The sequence below is a fragment of the Arachis hypogaea genome, chromosome 4, assembly GCF_003086295.3.
Source record: "Arachis hypogaea cultivar Tifrunner chromosome 4, arahy.Tifrunner.gnm2.J5K5, whole genome shotgun sequence".
NCBI classification, from domain to species: Eukaryota; Viridiplantae; Streptophyta; class Magnoliopsida; order Fabales; family Fabaceae; genus Arachis; species Arachis hypogaea.
The window spans coordinates 124661000-124685514 of record NC_092039.1 but is presented as its reverse complement, the minus strand read 5'-3'; the positions used below and the strand labels follow the sequence as shown (position 1 = coordinate 124685514).

General features: G+C 32.4%; 2 protein-coding genes and 1 long non-coding RNA gene across 4 annotated transcripts; 1 reads left to right on the top strand and 2 right to left on the bottom strand.

Annotated features, from left to right (window-relative positions):
- Window positions 1-7003: 7003 nt before the first annotated feature.
- LOC112797903 (F-box/kelch-repeat protein At3g23880) lies at window positions 7004-8945 on the top strand. Its single transcript, XM_025841015.3, has 2 exons — window positions 7004-8304; window positions 8561-8945. The coding sequence occupies exons 1-2, from the start codon at window positions 7094-7096 to the stop codon at window positions 8604-8606; spliced, it is 1257 nt and encodes a 418-aa protein (XP_025696800.2). The 5' UTR covers window positions 7004-7093; the 3' UTR covers window positions 8607-8945.
- Window positions 8946-9300: 355 nt separating this feature from the next.
- Window positions 9301-12680, bottom strand: LOC112797902 (uncharacterized). The gene is made up of 2 exons (XR_011881514.1): window positions 10449-12680; window positions 9301-10288 (listed from the first exon to the last, which is right to left on the bottom strand). It is a non-coding gene; the product is annotated as an uncharacterized lncRNA (long non-coding RNA).
- A 5121-nt stretch (window positions 12681-17801) lies between these two features.
- Window positions 17802-23503, bottom strand: LOC112797900 (uncharacterized). 2 transcript variants are annotated; one of them, XM_025841012.3, is made up of 5 exons: window positions 23171-23503; window positions 20744-22167; window positions 19834-20530; window positions 18348-19493; window positions 17802-18283 (listed from the first exon to the last, which is right to left on the bottom strand). In XM_025841012.3, exons 3-5 carry the CDS (start codon window positions 20495-20497, stop codon window positions 17922-17924), a joined length of 2172 nt encoding a protein of 723 aa, XP_025696797.1. In that variant the 5' UTR covers window positions 20498-20530; window positions 20744-22167; window positions 23171-23503; the 3' UTR covers window positions 17802-17921. The 2 variants fall into 2 exon arrangements, with proteins under 2 accessions (XP_025696797.1, XP_029153861.1); XM_029298028.2 differs by lacking the exon at window positions 23171-23503 and having other exon boundaries at window positions 19834-20610; window positions 20744-20972.
- Window positions 23504-24515: the final 1012 nt, after the last annotated feature.

Sequence of the window (24515 nt, the reverse complement as noted above, 5' to 3'; positions counted from 1 at the left end):
CAATATTAAGTAATTAATTAAAATGGAGTTGATAGAAATATATATGCAGAAAATTTTGATGATGATGTCAATAGAATATAGCTATGATCTCAAAATATAACAGGAATTTTTCTGATCTCCTCCTTTTCATGGTTCACATGCACATACATGTAGGTTGTTCGTATGTTTCAACTGATGTGAAACAAGTCTAAATAATAATAATAATAATAATAATAATAATATAAAGGAGTAGAAGCAACTGTATGTGAAGATGTAGGTTTTCTATATATGAAGATGAATGCAGAAGCAACTATTCAGACCTTTTTACTTTGGCTGAGTGCAGAATAATTGAGCTAAAAAAATTAAAGTTCAGCTTTGTGCTAATAATTGAGTCAATTGTAGTGACAATTGCAGGTTTGCAACCTGCATTTTGTTAACTTTAGTCTTTCAATCTCTTTTAGCCGCTGGTTATGTTTTTAGAATTTGGATTCTCTAAAGTTTGAATTTTATTTTAGAGAGTAAAGTGGGATCTTCTATCCTTGAATAGTTTCTCTTTCATATTTATTTTTGGTCCTACCTATGAAATTAATGGTGAAAGATCACACTTTACTCTCTAAAGTAAAATTCAAACTTTAGAGAATCCAAATCCATGTTTTTATGCCATAGATGGAGTTGTATAATACGTTGATATGAGTTGAAATAGGTGTATTCTAAATTACAATTTTAAAAATTAAAAAAATTAAAATCGTGACTTACGATTTTGTATTTTTTTTTTCTCTTATATGAAATCGTGATTCACTGTTTACTTTCTTTTATTTTTTTGTCTTATTTAAAATCGTTACTAATAATTTCCTTTTATTTTATATCAGTGTATTATATTAAAATATTATAATATTAACAAAAACACCAATAACAATTTAAAAAAATAAAAAATTGACCTCTTTTAGTAGACAAATATTTAAGCATTCGTTTTCAACAAATATAGATATTCTGGTAAAAGTAACATCTCCCTCACACTAAAATTTGCAAATTCAGTTTCATATAGGTTTGAGTTTTGTTTAACTCCAAAACTATATTTATAAATTATAACATAAAAACCAATACATATCTATTTATAACATATAAACCAAAACTATATTCATAACATGTAAAAATTCAAGATAATAGAAAAAAAATCCAACGAGTATCCAATATCTATTTATTTATAACATATAAACCAATTTTTTCTACATATGAGTTATCTTTTCTTTACTAATAATGTCACATTAGTAGTTTTAATAATTTGACAAAAAATAAGAATTAACCAATCATTTTTTAGTAAAAATTTTTTAAAAAATAAAAAAGCTCTTACCTATATTATTCAATTAAAACATAAAGTACTAATTAAATGTAATAAACATGTATATTAAAAGTGTCATAATAATAATTATAAAAAATTTTATTTATAAATATTCAAAAATTCTATAACTTATACATGTTATGATTCTTACTATCTTTCATTTCTTAATCTCTCATACTGTTAGGGATAAATAGCAATTGAGTCAGTAAGTTGAGCTGGCAGAGTTAGTTAGCTAATATTGAGAACAATTAGTGGTTGTTAGTAGTTACTATAAGAGCTACTATATAAGACTAAGAGTCAATGTAACAATTAGTAAATGAAATCATTTTCTCTGATTCACACACTGTGAAAAGAGTTTTCTAGATCTTTCTCTCTTTCTCTCTCTCTCTCTCCCTCTCCGCTGGTGTTTCTCATTCTCTTCTCTGAAGAGTTCTGATACCTCCCATTGTATCAGGGCATTCAGGTTCTGATCCATGGCTACTCCGAGCGAGCCTCGAGCTTCCGCAATCTCAAGTGCGCGGGCAATAAACACAGTTTCATTCAAGCTGGATGAAGATAATTTCATACCTTGGAGACGGCAAGCGCTGGCGTTCATCAAATCCAACAGACTCAAGGAACACCTCAATCCGATGAAGATACCAAAGCGATTCAGGACCGACGGAGATCGCCAAGTAGAGATCGAGACTCAGGAGTTCCTCGATTGGGAGCAGGACGATCAATTCTTGGTGTCTTGGCTATTTGCTTCAATAGATCCGAGCTTCACAAGTCAGGTAGCGAATTGTGAATTTGCATGTGAGATTTGGTACAAATTAGAGGAATACTTTGCAAAACGGCTGAAATCAAATGTGAAGCAACTCAAAACACAGATCAAAGGCATCAAGCTACAAGGTTCTGTAACGGAGTACATGTCTAAGCTCAAGAAGGTCACAAATGCTCTCTCTGTCCTAGGTGCACCTCTTTCAAGTGAGGAATTTGTAGAAGCTATGACTCAAGGTTTGAATGAGGATTATAGTGCGTTTATAACTATGATTAATGCTAGAGCTGATGAAATAACTGAGAGTGAAGTAGAATCGCTACTAGTGGGCCAGGAAGAACTAGTAGAGCGTTTTAAAAGGACTGTTTTAGGCACAATGCAGGTGAATTTAGCACAAAATGTAGATCTAAGGTCACAAAGTCAGCAACCTAGCTATCAAATGTATCAACCTAATTTTCAACAGCAGCAACAACAATTTCAAGGTAGAGGTTAGAATTTTAGAGGAAGATTCCGGGAAGAGGTGGCTTTAGAGGTGGTAGATCAGGTTTCTATGGTAACTCCAGGCCACAGTGTCAACTCTGCAATCGATTTGGGCACAATGTGTGGGAATGCTTCCACCACTTCAATCACAATTTTCAGAATCCACATCAGACTACTGGTAATGCACCAGCACCACCTCCCTCTTCCTTCCACCAGCCACAACAAGACCAGCAAGCTCAAGCTCTCTTAGCCACTACACCTGCAGCAACACCTCTCACTGACAAAGCCTGGTACCTGGACACCGGAGCTTCACATCATTTGACCTTTGATGCAAACAACTTGATTACAGGCTTAGAGTATGCAGGAACAGATCAAGTGCTAACAGGTAATAGCCAAGGTATGAGTATAAATAGTATTGACAAAACTATACTGTTCAATGAGACCAACCCTCACTACTTTAAACTATTAAATCTGCTTCATGTACCTTCCATCACCAAAAATCTAATAAGTGTCGCCAAGTTTGCTCTTGACAATCATGTGTTTTTTGAATTCCATCCTGTTGATTGTTTTGTAAAATGTCAGGAGACCAAGGAAACTCTGTTAAAGGGGTCTCTTAGAGGAGGGTTATACCAGTTTGAGCATGTTGGAGTGCTTGCACGAGCAGCACCGTCAAGCAATAAATCAGGCAATTCGGGGTCTAAGAACCCTCATCTGTCATCCCCTCATAGAGTCTGTAACCTCAGTTCCTTTACATCCAGTTCTACAGTAGCAAGTAACACTAATAATGTAGGCACTGTTTGTAATGCTAAGTCAGTGTATGAGTTTGATATGTGGCACAAGAGGTTAGGTCATCCAAGTGCACGAATTGTTGAAAAAGTATTACAAAGTTGTAATGTTGGCTATATGAATAAAAGCAAATTTTTAACCAAAGACTACTTGTGTAATGCGTGCTGCCAAGGAAAGCTTCATAATCTTCCTTTTTCTGATTCTCAAACAGTCTATAGCCACCCTCTAGAGTTAATCTTTTCAGATATATGGGGTCCTTCTCCTATTACCAGTATTTCGGAATTTCAATACTACATTGTTTTTATTGATGCCAAAACCAGATATACTTGTTTGTATCTTCTCCAAAACAAAAGCCAAGCCCTGCAAGCATTTGTCCAATACAAGTTGTTGATTGAAAATAAAACTTGGCATAAGATTAAAACACTTCAAACTGACAATGGCAAAGAGTATACCTCACAAGCTTTTACCAAATTTCTGATTGAGAATGGGATTGCACATAGACTTAGCTGCCCATACACCCATGAACAGAATGGGAAAGCTGAGAGGAAGCATCGGCATGTCATTGAAACTGCTCTAACCCTTCTCTCTCAAGCATCCATGCCTCTAAAATTCTGGGATGAAGCCTGCCTCACTGCAACTCACCTCATTAACTTGCTGCCCTCTGCCACCACACAATACATATCACCCTATGAACTTTTGAACAATAGAGCTCCAGACTATAGGTTCCTTAAAATCTTTGAATGCTCATGCTTTCCTCAGCTCCGACCTTACCAACCACACAAATTTGACTTTAAGACTCACAAGTGTCTGTTTTTGGGTTACTCACCACACCACAAAGGATACAAGTGCCTTTGTCCATCTGAAAAACTTTATGTAGCAAGGCATGTAGTTTTTGACGAATTTGAATTTCCTTATCAGTTGCTATTTTTTAATAAGGACTCAAATCTAAAGGCGTCAGTTCCTCATACAACCAAACTTATCACTATTCCTATTCATGTGCGCCATCCACCAGTACCTCTCGAAATTCCTCATGAGTCACCCCCTAGTACACCAGCACCCACAACATTAGTACCCTCAACAGATTCCCCAGCCACAGCAGTACCCTCATCAAGTTCCTGTGAGTCCTCACCTCTTCAATCTAATTCGTCCACTCATCAAGGGAGAGTTCCAGAGTCAGCCACTGTTATATCTCCTCCTCCAATTCCAGTTCCATCCGAGCCTACCTCAACCTCTCCATCAACCATAATTGAGTCATTTGCCAGTCCTATTTGTACTGATTCTTGCCCATTCACTGCTGACACTTGTATCTCTAACTCTACTTTTGAGTTTTTCTTAAGTAATGCAGGGTTAACTGAACAATCATCATGTGATGTTCCTGCGCCTGAAGCAAAGATTGGGCGCACTCATCCTATGATAACCAGAAGTCAGGTGGGTATTTTCAAGCCCAAGACATACTCTTCCCAGCTTTGCTCCTCCTCACCTGATCTCACACAAGTGGAGCCCTCTTCAGTTGCTCAGGCTCTTACCTCACCACAGTGGAAGGCAGCTATGGATGAAGAGTATGCTGCCCTAATGAAGTGCAAAACTTGGAAGCTTGTAGACCCCTCAACAGCAGCAGACCCAATTGGATGTCGATGGATATTCCGCATTAAAAGACAGCCAGATGGAAGTATCCAGAAGTACAAGGCGTGGCTGGTGGCGAAAGGCTTTCATCAAAGGAAAGGCTTTGATTATAGGGAAGTATTTAGTCCGGTGGCAAAACTTGCAACAGTCCGTGCTGTCTTGGCAGTTGCTTTGTCAAGACAGTGGGGAATTCGTCAGTTTGACTTTAACAATGCCTTTCTCAACGGTGATTTGTCTAAAAATGTCTATATGGTGCAACCTGACGGCTACAATTTTGGCACTAATTTAGTGTGTAAGCTAGAGAAAGCACTATACGGCCTCAAGCAGGCTCCACGTGCATGGTTCCTCAAACTAAAGAGTACCCTTGAGAGTTTTGGGTTTATCAGTACTACCTCTTACCCCTGCTTGTTTGTCAAGCACAGTTCCCTCTCCACTATCTATCTTTTGGCGTATGTCGATGATATTCTAGTGACCGACACTGCTGCAAGTGAGGTAAACAAGCTTATTACTGATTTGAATGAGGTCTTTACGCTCAAGGACTTGGGAGAAATGAGCTTCTTTTTGGGTATTGAGGTTGAGAGAACAGCTGTTGGTTCCTTAGTGCTGAAACAAACGAAGTATGTGAAGGACTTGCTCAAGAAGGCTGATATGGCTGATGCTCGCCCTATGCCTACCCTTATGATGAGTGGTCTTCGGCTTGATGCTTCAGGAGCAGTGTTTGATAGGCCAACTCTGTATCGGTCGGTGGTTGGTGGCTTGCAATACGCCACCATAACAAGGCCAGACATTGCATACACTGTGAACAAAGTCTCACAGTTTCTGCACTCTCCCTTAGAACAACATTGGAAAGCGGTGAAGCGCATCCTGCGCTATCTGGCAGGCATGACAGACATGGGGCTTGAGTTCCATAAGAGTGAGGACTTCAGGATTTTAGCATTTTGTGACTTGGATTGGGCCGCTGATCCCGTTGATCGCAAATCGACTACGGGTTACTGTGTGTTCCTAGGATCGAACATCATCTCTTGGTCTAGCAGAAAACAAGTCTCAGTGTCCAGGTCCAGCACTGAAGCGGAGTTCAGGGCGCTAGCTGATGCTATGACGGATACTATGTGGTTGCAGAAATTGCTCTCTGAAATGCACCTTCCTCAAGGCCCAACACCTACACTGTACTGTGACAATTAGAGTACCGTACTAATGAGTAGAAATCCAATACTTCACAGCAGGTCAAAGCACTTTGAAATTGACCTGCATTTTGTTCGGGATAGGGTTGTTCAACAGCAAGCATATGTTGTGCATATTCCCTCCTTTGATCAAGTTGCCGATGTCCTTACAAAACCTTTATCTCATGATGCATTTATACGTCTCAGGTCCAAACTGAGATTGGTTTCACAACCTTCCTCAGTTTGAGAGGGGATGTTAGGGATAAATAGCAATTGAGTCAGTAAGCTGAGCTGGCAGAGTTAGTTAGCTAATATTGAGAACAATTAGTGGTTGTTAGTAGTTACTATAAGAGCTACTATGTAAGACTAAGAGTCAATGTAACAATTAGTGAATGAAATCATTTTCTCTGATTCACACACTGTGAAAAGAGTTTTCTAGATCTTTCTCTCTTTCTCTCTCTCTCCCTCTTCGCTGGTGTTTCTCATTCTCTTCTCTGAAGAGTTCTAATACCTCACACATACCAAATATATCATGATTATGAATTCATAATTTTATATTATATTTTTTATGTTTTTATTTTTATTTATTTTTTTAACGTTTTATTAAATTATTTGCAAACCAAAAACACTATAAAAGAAGATAAAATATGACAACTAAAATAAATATAAAAATAAAAACAAAAAATAAAAATATAATTTTGTTTAACTCTAATATAAAAATTTAGGTCTTTTTTTAAAAAAAAATTCAAATTCTCAAAACAATAAATTATATTCAAATTCTCAAATATATACTCTCCCAAGGAAAAAGTTTTGTAATAATTTAAAAAAATAATTAAAAAATAAGTATTTTTTTTCCAATATCTAATTCAAAAGTGACTCTTCCCTTCCTTGGACCTTGGTATTCTGTTTTGAACGCAATTTCAAATCCCGGGGCTGAGTGAATTGCGGAAAGCACTGCGTTCCATTCCAAGCATGGATAAGAAGAAGCAGAAGCACACAACAGGGAACAAACCAAAACAGCAATCGACCATGGAGAAGAAGAAGCAACAGCAGCAGAATGAGAATCACAAGAGCAAGAGCATTCACGATATTCTCGGTCTTGATCTGATTCACAGAATCTTACTTAGGGTTCCGCTCAAACAACTCGGTCGCCTTAAGTGCGTTTCGAAGTTTTGGAACACTCTCATTTCCGATCCACACTTTGAGGAATCGCATCTTCACCTCCCTGCTGTACCCACCCATGTATGCCTCTTCATAAGTAACTACACCAAGGCTTGCTCCGTTGACATTGACGCAGCATTTCACGACTACAATTGTGCTACTGCAGCAAAAGAGGTATCTCTCCCTTTCAAGATGAAAACACATTATGCTTTTGAAGTTATGTGCTCCTGCAGAGGGCTTGTTCTCTTACACCGAGCCTCGCATTTTTTTGTCGTATGGAATCCAGTGACTGGATCCAGCAAAAGAGTATCCTACTCTCACATTGCTTCTCGTAGTAATCCCATTAGTCCTTCTTTGTATGGATTTGGTTACGATGCTTCACAGGATGACTACTTAGTTTTTGTAGCTTCTCAGGATAAGAATGGCCAAGACCACTTTGATTGCTTGTCTTTGAGAACCAATTCATCGACTAATCTTGATTTTGCACTCTCCAAACCCTTGGGTAGGAGCAACTGGGAATCTCGTGGGTTCTTCTTGAATGGCGCTATTCATTGGTCGTCTTGCACTCTTAGTGTTAGAGATTATAGTATTCTTATATTTGATTTGAAGGAAAGGAGTTTCTCAACCATATCTATGCCTGAACAAGTGATGGGTTATCTCAATCCCATTCATCTCGTCCTACTCGGAGGGTGCCTGGCCTTGTATTCTTATGAATGCGATAAAACTAACATATGGGTGATGAAACAATACAAAGTGCAGTCCTCTTGGACTTTCTATCAGATTTCTCGTAAGACTGTGCCTCTATACTTATGCAATGGTAGTGACATTGTTGCACTAGATTTAGTTTTGGGTACCCGCTTAAGGTTTGCAAAATATAATGCCAAAGGAGAGCTCCTCCAACACAAATATGTTGATTATCCTCACAGGTTGTCCAGCAGAAGCTACACTGTATACACAGAGAGTCTCGCACCACTCCCTACTGAGATTAAGGATAAGGATATGGATAAGAAGAAGAAAAAATGGTATGTAACTATTCTCCTATGCATTGCACCATGTTATTCCTCGTAGTTTTAGTTGCTTTGTGATTAATTAAAAGTACATAGCAAGATGCATTATGCATCAAGTTGCAATCAGATGCGGGGTTTGGCTATTGTTTGAATTTATCAATGCTTAGGGAATCATTGTTCCCTGTCTTGCTTCCTATAGCCTAGTCTTGTGGCAAGGGTTTTTAAGTTATTTCTTTTTTCCCGTCTAATGCAGTGGTTATCTTTTCTGTAGGCCATCAGAATCAGAAGGGGGATGTCAAACAAGGAAAGAGAACTAGGAGGGAATGACTGAACATCAGAGACACTTAATTATGTTGTAAATAAAGTGTAGGATTGGCAAGTTCAGCTGGAAGAAGCTTCTACAGAATTTTGTTTTATTTTGCTTTTGCTTTAAAGTATGATTTCCCTTCCAACTATGAATGTGAAAAACTGGAACATTTGAAAGTGCAGATAGAGTTTCCTCTAGTTAAATCGAATCACTTATATTATCTGCTTTATCTTCATTCAATATTGCCTTGGTTGAGTTATCATGTCTAGACAGAATATCACACATCATTATAAGATTTAACATGTAAACGAATTGTTAATTTGTCAATTCAATTTGGTCTTTTGTAGTATTTCAGTATTTTGTTTGCTGGGACTACAGTTGGGATGTTTGTGTTTGCCACTTGAATTTTTCAATGTTCATAGAGCATGTGCTCGTAGGTCTTTCTTTCATGGACTCATGTTGGGTTTATTGAACCTAATTAAACATTTCATGTTGATATAATCACTATAGCAATGTAAATTTTACATTTTTATGTATGGCTTTCAACTTTATTTTATTCAGGTGCTTCCGAGTTTATTTAATTTCCAATGTTCTCTCGAGTTTTATTTAATAGTGCGGTACTTTTCGTGAAAATCACTATATAATTGCAATTATAAGTTCACAAATGAAAGTGGACAAGTCATTGAATAAGGACCTGATTAAACTTATTCTAAACACAGCTTTAATTTCCTTTGATTCCTGGGACATTGATCGCAGGAAGAAAACATAGGGTAACGTTGTAAAGCTAAAGTTAAGCTGTACTAGCAATAAGTTCCTCGTATTCTTTCTTTTCTTAATCTACTTGATGTGTTACATATTGATCCATAGATCACCACTAATCAAGTGCAGCAAGATATGCCTCATTTAGTGCAAACCTATGTTAGATGAAGATCTATAAGTATTGTGTTTTTAGAGCCAGAGGAAAGAAAAGAAAACAGAGCAGCCATAAATGTACCTACAAGTGAGACTATTATTTGAATGATTTAATTACATTCTTTGAAGTAAGCTTATAAAATTGAATAAATCAATCAATTAATTACCTGCAACATAATCTACTGCAATTGGTTTTGGCTTGGAAGTAGATAGTGGTCCCTGCAATGAAAGCCCAAAGTCTGAGAGCGTAGGCATCATATTGCTATCCAAAAGGATGTTACTAGGTTTTATGTCACAACGAAAGATAAAGCGCTTGGCTCCAGCATGAAGGAAGTGTAGATAGTGGTGTCTTGTCCCTATTGTATAGGTGATCATGAAGAGAACCATTGCACATGAACTCATACACAATAATCTTTTTCTTTTCATGGTTGCAAAATCCTACAAGAGAGATCAAATTAGGATGATAAGCTGGCATAGCAACTCAATTTCCTTCATGAACTCGAGGAAATGCTGGTTGGAGTTGCAACACTTGAGCTTTAATGCAATTGTATGGTCTGATCCACCATTGTGTTTGAGACATCCTTTGTATACAGTGCTAAAACCTCCTTTCCCAACTATTAATTTCTGGTTGAAGTTGTTGGTTGATCTTTTAAGATCTTCCAGGGAAAATTGATGGCATAACAATTCTATAACCGTTGGAGAGTGCTTCTTGGATGAGCTTGTCTTCTTTGAAACAGGAAAGCTTATACACTTGAGAAGCATGATTCCAATTTCAGATACCTGTTTGGCCATCAAACACAAACAAGATTCTTCTGTCATTTTATCCCAATTTTCACAGCTAATCACCTCTATGGAATGCATTATGAAGAAAAGACCAAAATTTGTGAACCAATATCAAAAGTTACCAATTTTTTTGTTTTTAAATAGAAAAGTCAAGTACCTGAGTACTGATCTGCTGAAGATGAAAGCAGTACTGATCTGCTGAAGATGAAAGCAGAGACAAAATTTCAGAACTTTCTCAATTGTTGTAATCAGTAATCTACTACTCCATCTCAATGGTTCTTCTAAGGTAGTTCCTTATCTCGTTAGATTCTCATTCAATAAGAGCTAAAAAGTTGAGTTCTTTTGTTTGGTTTCCAATTCCATTATGATTCCCTTGATTGAATGCAAGTGTGCTACTGCCATTTTCTTCACTTATTATGGGTTGGGTGTTGACCTTGTCATGATGAACTCTCCTAGTAAAAAATGAGAATGGAACAGGACATTCCGAATTACAAGTTTTCTTGTATTTACATTTTTATTTATTTATTTACTTTTCCAAAATCCACTTAAACTGTTGCTGTTTTCCTTAGACATATATACCCAAGTAACTTTCACCTTAAATCTTCGTTGGTCTATATTTGCAAGGATTTACTTGGAAAAAATTAAATTATGGGATAAGATAAGAGCACAGACAGTTACATAAAACTAACATAAGCACAAACTTCAACTCTTGTTTTCTGTTTCTTAATCTGCTACATGAACAGCTACTTCAGTGACAATGGGATTGAAACAAGTGATTGATTTTAGAACTACATCTGCCAAACATATCTTCTGAAAATTCAGACAAACCACTCAACTAAGGAAATCATATTTTTTACCAGAATTAGAGCAGTTAATTCTTGGCATCAGCTTCCTCTTGCAATTTCAGTGCAAGTTCAAGTTCCACCTCCACTTCTCCCATGTCTGGCCTCTCCCTTCCCTCCATAAGCAGACATCTCTTAGTGATGTCAACAAATGTTTTCCAACAATCTGGATCAATCTTAGACTTGAGAATTGGATCAACAATTTCATTTGCAGATGACCTCAGTGACTGATTAAAGCCTTGAAAGTATTCTCTGTTAATCTCGTGTGCCGGCATTGCACTCACAACTTCTAATAGAACTATGCCGAATGAAAATACATCTGATTTTTCAGTCAGCATATTTGTTGCTGCATATTCCGGATCAAGATACCCGATTGTTCCCTTCACACCTGACTCCACCCTTGTCAATGACTTTGAAGTACTAAGTGCCCCCCCTTTTGGATAATAATAGGCTTGAAACTTTTGGTTCCCAATTACTATCCAAAAGAATTAGACGTGTATTAATGTTCCGGTGGATAATAGTGTACTTGGCTCCTGTGTGAAGATAGTGCAGTGCACGCGCCACTCCTATGCAAATTTGAAGCCTCCTCTTCCATGGAAGTGGATCGATGTTCCCACGATGAAGATGATCACGAATGGAACCATTAGACATGTAATCATATACAAGAACCAACTCAGTTCCTTCAATGCAGAATCCAACCAAGGAGATGAGATTGGGGTGTTGCAGCTGAGAAAGCAGGACAACCTCATTCTTCAACCAGGAAAGACCAAAAACTGAATCCTTCTTGCACCGTTTGATGGCAACTGGTGTAGAACTGTTTTCCAGATAACCTTTGTAGACATTGCCAAAGGAGCCTTTTCCAATTTTCAAGGAATTGTGGAAGTTATTTGTTGCTGATTGCATCTCTGAAAGTGAAAACTGACGGCAGAGTTCACTTATAATGGATGATGGTTGTTCTTCTAAGATACGTGTTCCTCTATCACCAGAAGAAGATTGGAAGCAGCAAGAAAAACCAGACAGAAAACCCATTTGTGCTGTGTTTTGAGTGATATTGAAATGCCTTCTTTACTGTATAGGCAGTAACTTAGTTTACACTAACAGATAGAAAGTAACAAAGTTTATTGAAAAAATATTAAGTAATTAATTAGAAATTTAGAATGGAGTTGATAGAATTATATACACAGAAAATTTGATGATGATGTCAATAGAACATAGCTATGATCTCAAAATACAACAGGAATTTTTCTGATCTCCTCCTTTTCATGATTCACATGCACATGTAGGTTGTTCATGTGAGACAAGTCTAAATAATAATAATATAAAGGAGTAGAAGCAAGTATATGTGAAGATGTAGGTTTTCTATATATGTGAAGATGAATGCAGAAGCAACTATTCGGACCTTTCTACTTTGATGCTGTAATGTTAAGCTCAGAGCCCTTCTAAGGTTAGCTATACTTCCTTCCCGGGAAGAGTGCAGAATAATTGAGCTAAAAAAAATTAAAGTTCAGCTTTGTGCTAATAATTGAGTCAAAAAGTTGTTTCAATTGTAGTGGCAATTGCAGGTTTGCCACCTCCATTTTGTTAACTTTAATCTTTCAATTTCTTTTAGCCACTAATGATTTTTTATACAATGGATGAGGTTGTGTAATACGTTGGGTGTATTCCACAAGTGTAATTCATAACACAAATTAGTACTCACTATTTGCATAACACAAAAAAAAAAATCGTTATTCAAGATTTTATAAATTACAATTTTTTTAAATTTAAAAATTAAAATCGTGACACGATTTTGTATGTTTTTTTTTTTATTTTTTATCTTATTTAAAATCGTTATTGACTATTTTTTTATTTTATATCATTATATTACACCAAAACATCATAATATTAACAAAAACACCAATAGTAATCCAATATATATATATATATATATATATATATATATATATATATATATATATATATATATATATATATATAATAGTCTCTTTTACAAACAAATATTTATGCATTCGTTTTCCAGTACTGCAAATATAGATATTCTGGTAAAAGTCAGTTAATATATTAAACAGGATTTGAGAGTAAAGTATGATTTCTCACCATTTATTTTATAGGTAGGACTAAAAAAAATGAGAAAGAAATCATTTTTTTGTGTCTAAACAAAGAAAGAAACAAAACAAAAACTATCCTAAATCTGAACGGATGATTCGTTGGAAATCAACACAAGGCTCAGACCAAATAACATGATTAGAGTTACTCTTGGCATCATATTTAGCAATCCAATTCGGAACTCTATTTGCTTCTCGGGACAACCCATTCAATGTGAACAAGCCAAGGATAAGATAAAAGCTCCTGAATCTTGTGAACCAAATCTGTTACTTCAAATGAATACCCACTTGTAAGCTCATGCATGATGGACAGAATGTCAAGGCAATCCGTTTTACATATAATATCCCTCAAACCGCAATCCTAAGCTAAAACCAGCCCCCTCCAAGCAGCAAATAATTCACATCTGATTATAGACCAAGGGGGAATGCTTCCAAAGCAGCCCGAGATCCAATCTCCTTTAGAATCTCTAATAATACACCCAAATCCCGCTAAATTTGAATCCATATACAAGCTTGCATCACAATTAACTTTAAAACTATTACCTACCGGTGGTTTTCAACACAGGCAATTTCGGAGAGACATAAAGGTATTGCTTCGATTCTTGTAAACCTGTAAGTCCTTGGCGGTAATTCTGGCCAAGGCAACAACCTTGTGGTCTGTCCAAAGGTTGTCAGTATTGAATATGTCATTGCACCTATGTCTCCATACCCACCAAAGCCCTGCACCAAAGGACGCCTCATTGTTAGCCAAGGCCTTCCGAAACCACTCTTCAAGAGCAGTACCAGCCGTCGAGTCCAGGATACTAGGATCCAACATATACCAAATTGCCTTTGATCGTTCACAGTCTCTAAGGCAATGCTCCATAGTCTCCTGCGCTTTGTTACATCTCTTACACATATCTGAAAAAGCTAAATGCCGCTTGAATCGAAAGGTCTCAGTTGGTAGAGTATCATATAAGCCAAGCCACATAGTAAATTTGAACTTCTCTAAAATGTTTGTGTTCCACAACCAGTACATATAAGGGTGAGAGAGATCACACTTTACTCTCTAAAATATAAATTCAAAATTTAGAGAATCCAAATTCTATTAAACATCTCCCTCACACTAAAATTTGCAAATTCAGCTTCATATAGGTTTGAGTTTTGTTTAACTCCAAAACTATATTTATAACATAAAAACCAATACATATCTATTTATAACATATAAACCAAAACGATATTTATAACATGTAAAAATTCAAGATAATAGATAAAAAATAAATAAATAAATAAATAAAAATTTAACGGGTATCCAATATTTATCTATTTATAACATATAAACCAATTTTCTCTACATATAAGTTATTTTTCCTTTACTAATAATGTCACATCAGTAATTCTAATGATTTAGTAAAAGATAAAAATTAACCAATTATTTTTTAGTAAAAAATTAAAAAACAAATTCTTATCTATTATTATTCAATTAAAACATAAAGTACTAACTAAATACAATAAACATGTACATTAAAAATGTCATAATAATTATAAAAAATTTTATTTACAAATATTCAAATTCTATAACTTATACATGTTAAGACTCTTACTATCCTTCATTTCTTAATTTCTCATATCAATATATCATAATTATAAAATTAATTCATAATTTTATATTACATTTTCTTGTATTTTTCATTTTCATTTATTTTTTTAACTTTTTTAATTATTTACAAAACCAAAAAACACCATAAAAAAGATAAAATATGGCAACTAAATTAAATGTAAAAATGAAAACAACAAATAAAAATATAACTTTGTACAACTCTAATATAAAAAATCTATATCTTTTTTAAAAAATAAATAAATTCAAATTCTCAAAACAATAAATTATATTTCAATTTGTATTATATTTTAATTGAATAAGTATATGAAACAATATACAAATTGTCAAATAAATATTCTACAAAATATTTTTAATATAAAACACTTTAAATTTAACTTAATTTAGTATTATTTAATCAATTTTTAAATAATATAACATTTATTAAAATACACTATATAATATAATTAATTTATCTATTTTTACATTGTGCGAGTCTCACTCTTGTTATATAGAAAACTCATAACAATAAACAGAAAGTGCATTAGGGACTAATATGAGTCCCAAAGTACAAGTTCGAAGATAAAATTGAGTAACTATTAATTTTAATGACACTTTGAGACTTGAATGCAATTTCAAAGACTACTATAAAACTTAACTCGTCTAATGTTTGGAGTTTTGAAACTCCATTATACTATTAGTATTGTAATGTGCGTTGGCACAATATTCTAAGAGATATTTTATTAATAGAGTTTTTATTGTATATTAATAATATCATTAAATAATTAATGTCAAAAAATTATATTTTTTAAAAAAGTTAATACTTAAAAAATTAACATTAACTTAAAATTATACTTTTAAATAAAAATTATAAAATAATCATAAAATATTAATCTCTCATCTTTACTTATTAACGTTTTTTTATTTTAGTATTTTATTAATGTTAATTTTTTTACTGAAATAAAATAAAAAAAATTATTGTTTCCATAACATTTTTTTTATTTTTATCTTTTAAAATTTATTTTGTTTTAGAATTTCATAAACTCATTGCAATACGATCTAAATCGTTCTGGTATATTTTTATTTTTATTTTTATTTAATCTAATTTTATTCACATAATTTTAAATTTTAAATTATAAAATTTTTAAATTAAAATTTAAATAAATATAATTTAATTAATAAATTATTTAATTTGATAAAAATACACATATTCGTATTATTATACTTGTATGATTAATTATATTTATTTGATTTAAAAAAAGTAACTATTTGTTTCTATTTTAGTGTTTTAAATTAAAATTCAAAATTTTACTTTCTAACTCATTTAAGTAGTCTAATCTGATCCTAAAAGAACATCTTAATATTTAAACTTAATACTAAATAATATATTTGGTTCTATTAATTAAATTCAAATTCACATTTCCGTTTCTTAGTTATCCAAGAAAAAAAATTCAAATTCAAATTTTTATTTTTTAATTTAATAAAACAACTTTAATTATTTAAAGAATAAATAATTATTTTTGTCCTCAACATTTGGGATAAGTCTCAAAATTATCCCTAACGTTTAAATTGTCCTATTTAAGTCCTTAACGTTTTAAAATTGGCTCAACGTTGTCCTGCTGTTAGGAATCTGTTAATAGAATTGACGATGAAAAAAATTGAAACGTTTTTAAAACGTTAGAGACGTAAATATGACAAAAATATTGGGAACAAAAATAATACATAGAATAAATTTTAATTTTATCTTTCAATAGTATCAATTTTTTACCGTATATAGTTATTCAATTATTTTTTAATCACATCTAAGTAAATTACACTTAATCACATTACTTTCATTGTAAATAAATTTATTTTTTTTATAATTTTACACTTAAAGTTATAAGTTAATATAAAAATAAAAAAATTTTATTTAGAATGAAAGTAGTGTGATTAAATGTAATTTACTTAAATGTGATTAAAAAAATAATTGAATAACTATGTTACGTAAAAAATTAATATTATTGAAAGATAAAATTAAAATTTATTTTTATGTATCATTTTTGTCCCCAACGTTTTCATTTCATTTAAGTCCCTAACGTTTTAAAATCATCTCAATTTTGTCCCGCCGTCAATTCTGTTAACAGATCCCTAACGGCAGGACAACATTGAGCCAATTTTGAAACGTTAGGGACTTAAATATGACTATTGAAACGTTAGAAACAACTTTAGAACTTACCCCAAACGTTGGGGACAAAAACGATACTTTACTCTAAAATTTATTTTAAACATGATATTTTAACTTTTTAATATTAAATTCAAATTTTTAAATTTAAATATATTTAAACAAAATTAATATTAAAAATATATTTGTCTTTTTAATTAAATTTTAAATGGATATTTTAAAAGTTTAAACTAAATCTTCAACAGGATAATTTTATTTTTTTTACGTTCAAACATAATTTCTTTTTATTTTCTAAAAATCAAACAACTCTAATCTTGCCAATGAATTATAATTTAAATGGCACAATCTCTCCATACTCATATAAGAGGTTGCGGATTTGAGTATCTCTATCTTTGGAAAAAAAAAAACAACTCTAATCCTAAAAAAATATTTTCCCTTTTTGCAATTAATTAAAACATATTATACTTTTTTTTTGTACTTATTATACTTTTTTTTAATTCACTATAAAAAAGTATTTTGTCTTTTTAAAGTTTTTAATCTTTTTGGTTAAAAAGTTTTTAATTTTTATTTCTATTATAATGTTGTAATGATCCAATAGCAATTTAAAAATAAAAAAAAAAGTAAAACAAGCCCAAATAAAAACCAAAAAATAACATTTGCCCAAATATTATTTAAAACGGTTACAAAAAAAACATTATTTACGGTAACTTATTCTTAACTTTCTAAGAGGAGTTTTAAACTTTTAATACTCCAAACAACTGAGGAGCACTAAATAGCGTCCCATCATACAAGGTACTTATTTTTAAAACTCAGATAACAGATAATATTATGAGCAGATGAGCTAGTAGTATTCATGCTTTTTTCATTGGTCAACAAGTTTACACATAAATCTTGAATAAACATATTAAATACATGAACCAACAAAATACAATTTCCGAAAATAATGCTAGCATAAGGCTCTTCCTAATAAAACATCATCATCAAAGGTCATTGATAATAAGTTGTATTCATCACTAGTGTTGGCATCTGCTTCCTCTTGTAGTGCCAGAGCATGCTCAAGTTGACTTATAACTTCATTCATGGTTGGTCTCTCATTTGATTCAAACTTCAAACACCGTTGTGTGATGTCTAAGAAAACTTCCCAGCACTGTGGTGCAATCTTACCCTTGAGAATCGGATCACTCTCCCCCTCAATAAGCGGTAGCTTGCTCGTGAATACTACTTGTAGTAGAACTATACCAAAAGAGTAAACATCACACTTATCTGTGAATTCATGACCTTCAGACCATTCAGGAGCAGCATAATAACCTGCAAGTCCTTGAATTGGTAAGAATTATTTGGTTTCTCTTACAAGTACAAGCTAAATAATTACCTGCATGTATTGGGTTTGACCAGGGAAACCCAAAATCAGAGAGTTTAGGCACCATAGCGCGATCCAAAAGGATGTTAGTAAGTTTAATGTTACGGTGAAACATGGATGCTGTGTGAAGGTAGTGAAGTCCTTGTGCTACTCCAATGCATATTTGCAGTCGTTTCTTCCATGTCAGAGCTTTCTTATTCCGATGACTCTCATGCAGGTTATAAAGTAGACTTCCATTCTGTATGAATTCGGATACAAGTATCTTGGCATCATCATCATTATCATCACCAACAGAATCATCAACATCATCATCATTATCATTATCATTATCATTATCATTATCATTATGATCATCGTCATCGTCATCGCAGAATCCTAAAAGAGACACCAAATTTGGATGGCGAATCACACAGATTTTCTCAATTTCTTTCCTGAAGTTGAATTGCATCCCAGAATCACAAATTGATGGCCAATCCATCTTCTTTATTGCGATCCAATAGTAGTAATTATCTGTTACACCATTAAGTCTGACACGACCTCGGTACATTTCTCCAAAACTACCTTTTCCCATTATTCCATAATCGTCATCGAAATTATTGGTCATTTCTCTAATATCAGCCAGGGGAAACTGATGGAATAGTATGTCCTCTATGTTATTGGCATGAATACAAATTGATGGTAGCATATGAATATAGGTGGTGGAGGATAAGGTGTAATGAGCAGCAGCAGAGTGTGTAATATCAAATTGTTGCTGCAATGAGAGAGCACTCTCAAGCAACAACTCTACTTCACCCATTGTTGGTCGCTCATCTGCTTCATATTCTATGCATCTTTGAGCAATACTCATTACTGCATCCCAACACTCGGGAGCAATCTTTCCGTTAAGATCTGGATCAACCATCTCCTCCATAGGAATCCACGAACATAAGAGCTTTCTTGGCCTGATGAGTGTAAGGGGTAAATGTTTCAATACTTCCAAATATTCATTCGTCCTCTCCCCAAAGTGTAGGCTTGCTAACATATTGATCTCGCTCATCGAATGCTCGTCCTTTATGCCGAATATCACATCTAGTAGAACTTTACCAAAGGAGTAAACATCACATTTATCAGTATAGATGCCAAGTTTTAGCACTTCTAGGGGAATGTATCCAATTGTACCTGTAAGTGAAACTAGTGTTTAATTATTTAGAGAATTTATTTTGAAATAAGCATATCAGAAAAGTAATAATAAGGGTAATATGTTAATCTTGGCGTATTTGATTATTTGTGTTATAAATGTTTAAAAATGATCCAAACTAATCCTTTACTCTTAATAAGGAAGTGTTGATAACTCAATAGAAAAAAGATAAATTAAAGAGAAATACTACTACCATCAGAATTTATTATTTTTTGTTGTCATCACTAGAGAAATCAGACTAAAGAAATTGAATTAATAGTTAAGTGATGGTAAAAAACAATAAGTTCTGGTGGCTACTAGTATTCCTCTAAATTAAATTACCCCGAATATAATCTGTAATTGGTTTTGGCTTGGAGGTAGAGAGTGCTCCTTGCAAGGAAAGTTCAAAATTTGAGAGTTTGGGTACCATATTCTCATCCAATAGAATGTTAGTGGGATGTATGAAGCGATGAAAGATAGTACGCTTGGCTCCAGCATGAAGGTAGTGTAGAGCACGTGCTACTCCGATGCAGATCTCTAGTCTCTTCTTCCATGATAGCGGTTCCTTCTTCCTTTTAAACAAGTAATCACCAAGTGATCCATTCGCCATGTACTCGTACACAACAATCATTTCATTTTCTTTGCAGAAGCCTATAAGTGAGATTATATTTGGGTGACGAAGCTGACATAGCACCTCAATTTCCTTCACCATAAAGTAACGAGTGCTATCCTCCTCATTTTTCATCTTTTTCTTTTTAGTAGGGCTCCCGCGTTTTATTGCAATTGTATAATCACTTGTACCGTTATACTCGACACAACCTTTGTACACCCAACAATCACAGGACTTTTCTACAAGAAGTTTTTTGTCAAAGTTGTTGGTTGCTTTTCTAATATCTTCCATGCAAAATTGATGGCATAGCTCTTCTATTACTGATTTATACTCTTTCTTTGATGATGAACTTTCATTCTTCTTCCAACCACAAAACCCCAAAGATTTCAATATCATCTTTATTCCAATTTCAGACACCTGGCTACCAAGCTGTCAAAGCATCATGATTCATGACCATGTGTCAGTTGCAAACTGCAAAGGCTTATGCTCCAGGAGTATGTGAAACTAGTCTAAATAAAATGATACTAATTTAGGAAATTTAATTTATATATAAATGCTCATCAAATAATCTCATAAATCCAACAGTATAGGAGGTTGCCAAATTCTATAACGAATATATAGGAAAGGAGAGTGGTGAAGAACCTGAAGATTAAATGCGGAAACAAATCTGAAATCTTCACACACCTTGATGCTGTAGGCTATTACTCTGATCCAGCTCAGAGAAGCCCTTCTAAACTTACTTTTTTTCTCCGGTAGGGTGCTCAAGTTCAATAATTGAGTCAAGTCAATAAAGTAGTTTAATTCAGCCAAAAAAGCTCAATAATTAAGTAAAACTAGAATGAGACATGGGGTTTTGCGAACTAAAATAAATGATAGCAGTGATTACTAAATATTATAAAATAATTTTAAATATATAAATAAATATAAATAAAAAATTATTTTATAAAACATTAAAAGTTTAATTACATAAAATATACATTGTAAATTTATAATGATTTTAAGATTCATAGTTTATATAATATTAAAGATTATTTTTATTAAAAATATTATATATACACACAAAAAAGTTATTATATATTTATATTATTACATATAAATATTTGTGTTATTTTATTTTTAATATATATTTTATATTTTAATATATATATATATATATTTTATGTAAATAATTTATTTTTGTGTGTGTAGATAGTATCATTGTATTTTTATAAATTTCTATGTCAAAAATTAAAACTTCATATAATTTTATTATCAATTATTTTGATTAGTACAAAAATAGATTATATTTTTATTAGATATTATTAAAATATAAATATTAAAATAAAATAAAATAACATTACTAGACTACTAGATTAAGTACTAGATTAAGTTCAAAAGTTAACCTTTTAAATTAGCAATTATTACTTTTAATATTTTTTTAAAAGTATATCTATGTTAATAATTTTATATAAATTTTTTTATTCTCTTATTTTAAATATCTTATAACATGCAATACTTTATATCGTTGATTTTATATGTCAACCTCTTTATCATTATTCCCGAAAAACTGTAATATTTTTTAACATTTGTTATTATTTGTTATAGTCCAAATCAAGCCATATCTGATGTTCGAGGAACAAGTTTTTCACCAAGCTAATCGACTAAATTTTTGAAAAAACAGATAGAATCTCATCTGTTTCTAAAATTTTATTAATATGAATATTATCTTCTTGCATCAATAATAAATATCCATTTTTAAAGACGACAACAACAATATATTTTAAATATATTCGCAAATCAAATATATCAAGAGTCACATCATATATACTAAGTTGATAATTAAAGTATATAATTGAATCCATAAGTCTTATATAACTAAAGCATAATTATTATCTAAACAGTTCGAGATTCAAAATAATATAATTCACACAAGAATCCTACCTGTAACATATAGAACATTGACAAAATCTATATTTTTTACACAAAAATTCTATTATATAAACACATAACCCTTAGAAAGAAGAAGAGTTCACCAAAATGACTAAGATCTACTATGAAATAGGTAGAATGGGACTAGAATATGACACCTGCATATAAAAAATATAAAAATATAATAGGGTGAGTTTTACAACTCAATAAACAGACATTATATCTATAATCCGCATTAGACGATATCAATTTTATCTTGAAAGATTATATTTTCTTTTAGCTACAAAAATTCCATATTAGGTGAATACGCAAATAAATAAATGAGTAATTAAACGAATGAACTGAAATAAGAGTTCTCATTGCAAAAGTCAAATAAAATCGAATTTCACACACTTGGACGATTTCACCTCTAAGGATAACTCTTTTCTCTAGTGTGTCCGTATGGTATAACAGATCTAACGTATGGCCTATACGTTAGGCTAACAACGCCCCTGCTAGTTAAGGTCTGAGTCAAATACATCTAGGTTAATATTATAATTGCCTTTAACTACAATTTTCTAATCAAAGTCTCCCAAACCAGTCGAAACTAAATCACTTATAACAAATCTCTAATAATTGTAACATATTACTAAATATCATAATAAATAAAATATATATAAGAATGCATACCAAAAATTTAATTAAAGTTTAACAAAGTCAAATAAAAAAATGTATACTTTATAAAAAAATTAATATCGTCTTGTGTGTATTTTTATAAAATTATAAGTTTTTTAAAAATAATATTCATTCCAATAGTTCAAAAATCACAACAATTAAATGATTTCAAATGCTAAAAATAACGATTAAATTAAATATTGATAATAATACACTTAAAAATAATTATAGATATAATATTCATTCACAACTTAGTTTCAAAGAATCGAAAGCAATTCTTAACGCATCATCGAACAACCAAATGACCAATAACTCTATAACTCTAGAAATATGACAATAATAATATTTGTGAGCTACTAATATTATCAATTAATAAAATCTTACTCAATTTAATAAAAATTTCCTAATTTTCTAACTTAACAATCCTAATTTCGGATTTAAGTATACCCATAAATATAGAAAAGACAAAAATTCGAAATATAACTAATTATTGAGTTAAAGAATTACCTTAAAGTCTTAATAATAACTAGAACTCAAAAATTGAGTACTTCTCTCGCTCATTAAGTTAAGAACTTTATGATTAGGATTATGAGAAAATGAGATTTAAATAAATAAAAACAGAGTAAAAAACAAAAGGAAGCAAGATAAAGTGAACTTGATGGTTTGGTGTTTGAGATTGCAAAAAAAAGAGATGAAAAGAGAAAAGAGACGAAAAATATGGGAGGATGAGAAATGGGAGAGATGAGGCTGAGAAAGGAAAAAAGAGACAGGATTCAGAACCTCAAGGAAGGAAAAGAAAAAGGATTAACGGGATTACGTGTTCTTCACATGTCCTTTCTCTCTTTTTTTTTTATTTTTTTCTTTCAGTTATAACATTATCTTTTCCTTACAAAATTTGGTGCGTGAATTTTGAACTTATATATTGTGATACGTGTGATGATTATTTTCAAATTTAAATAAATACAATATTTGTCACTCATGGCATCTTCAACTTTTCAAGTTATTTTTTTTAGAATGATTTTTTTAAACAATTTTTATAGATGCTATTTTTTTAGAACGTAGTTTCTTTACTTGGCAATCAATTATAATTAATGGTTTCTCTTCAAATAATAAATCCTCCTTAGCTTTAACTCTATGACTTGTGGTGCAAACACATAAGATGAGTCAGGAAGATATTTGTGCAACATTGATATATGAAATATTGGATGGATCATGCACAACTTAAGCGGCAATGTCAAGCGATAAACAACTGTACCTATTCTATCTAATATCTCAAATAAACCAATGTGATGAAGATTAAGCTTGCCTCTTTTTTCAAATCTCATCATTCCTTTCATATAGACGACACCTTAAAAAATACTTGATTACCCACTGAAAACTCTAAGTTACGCCTTCCATTATTAACATAAGCCTTCTGCCTACTTTGAACTGCTAATAAACATTCTTTCATTAAGCGAACCTTCTCAACTGTATCTCGTACCAAATTTGGCCCCAAAAGTTTAACCTCACCAATCTTAAACTACCCAATAGGTGACCTACATCTTCTTTTATAAAGAGTTTCAAATGGTGCTATCTGAATGCTGGCTTGATAACTATTACTATAAGAGAATTCAATAAAAGGTAGATAGTTGTTCTAATTCCTACTAAAATCTAGAACACGTCTTAACATGTCTTCCAATATTTGAATCGTTCTCTCTTATTGTCCATCGGTTTGAGGGTAAAAAGTTGTGCTAAGATCCAGACGAGTTTCTAAGGTTCTCTGAAATAATGGACACTGAAATTTCATGTAGCTTAACTATCTCATTAACATAAAGTTGAGCATATCGAGCTGTACTAAAAGTTGTTTTTACGG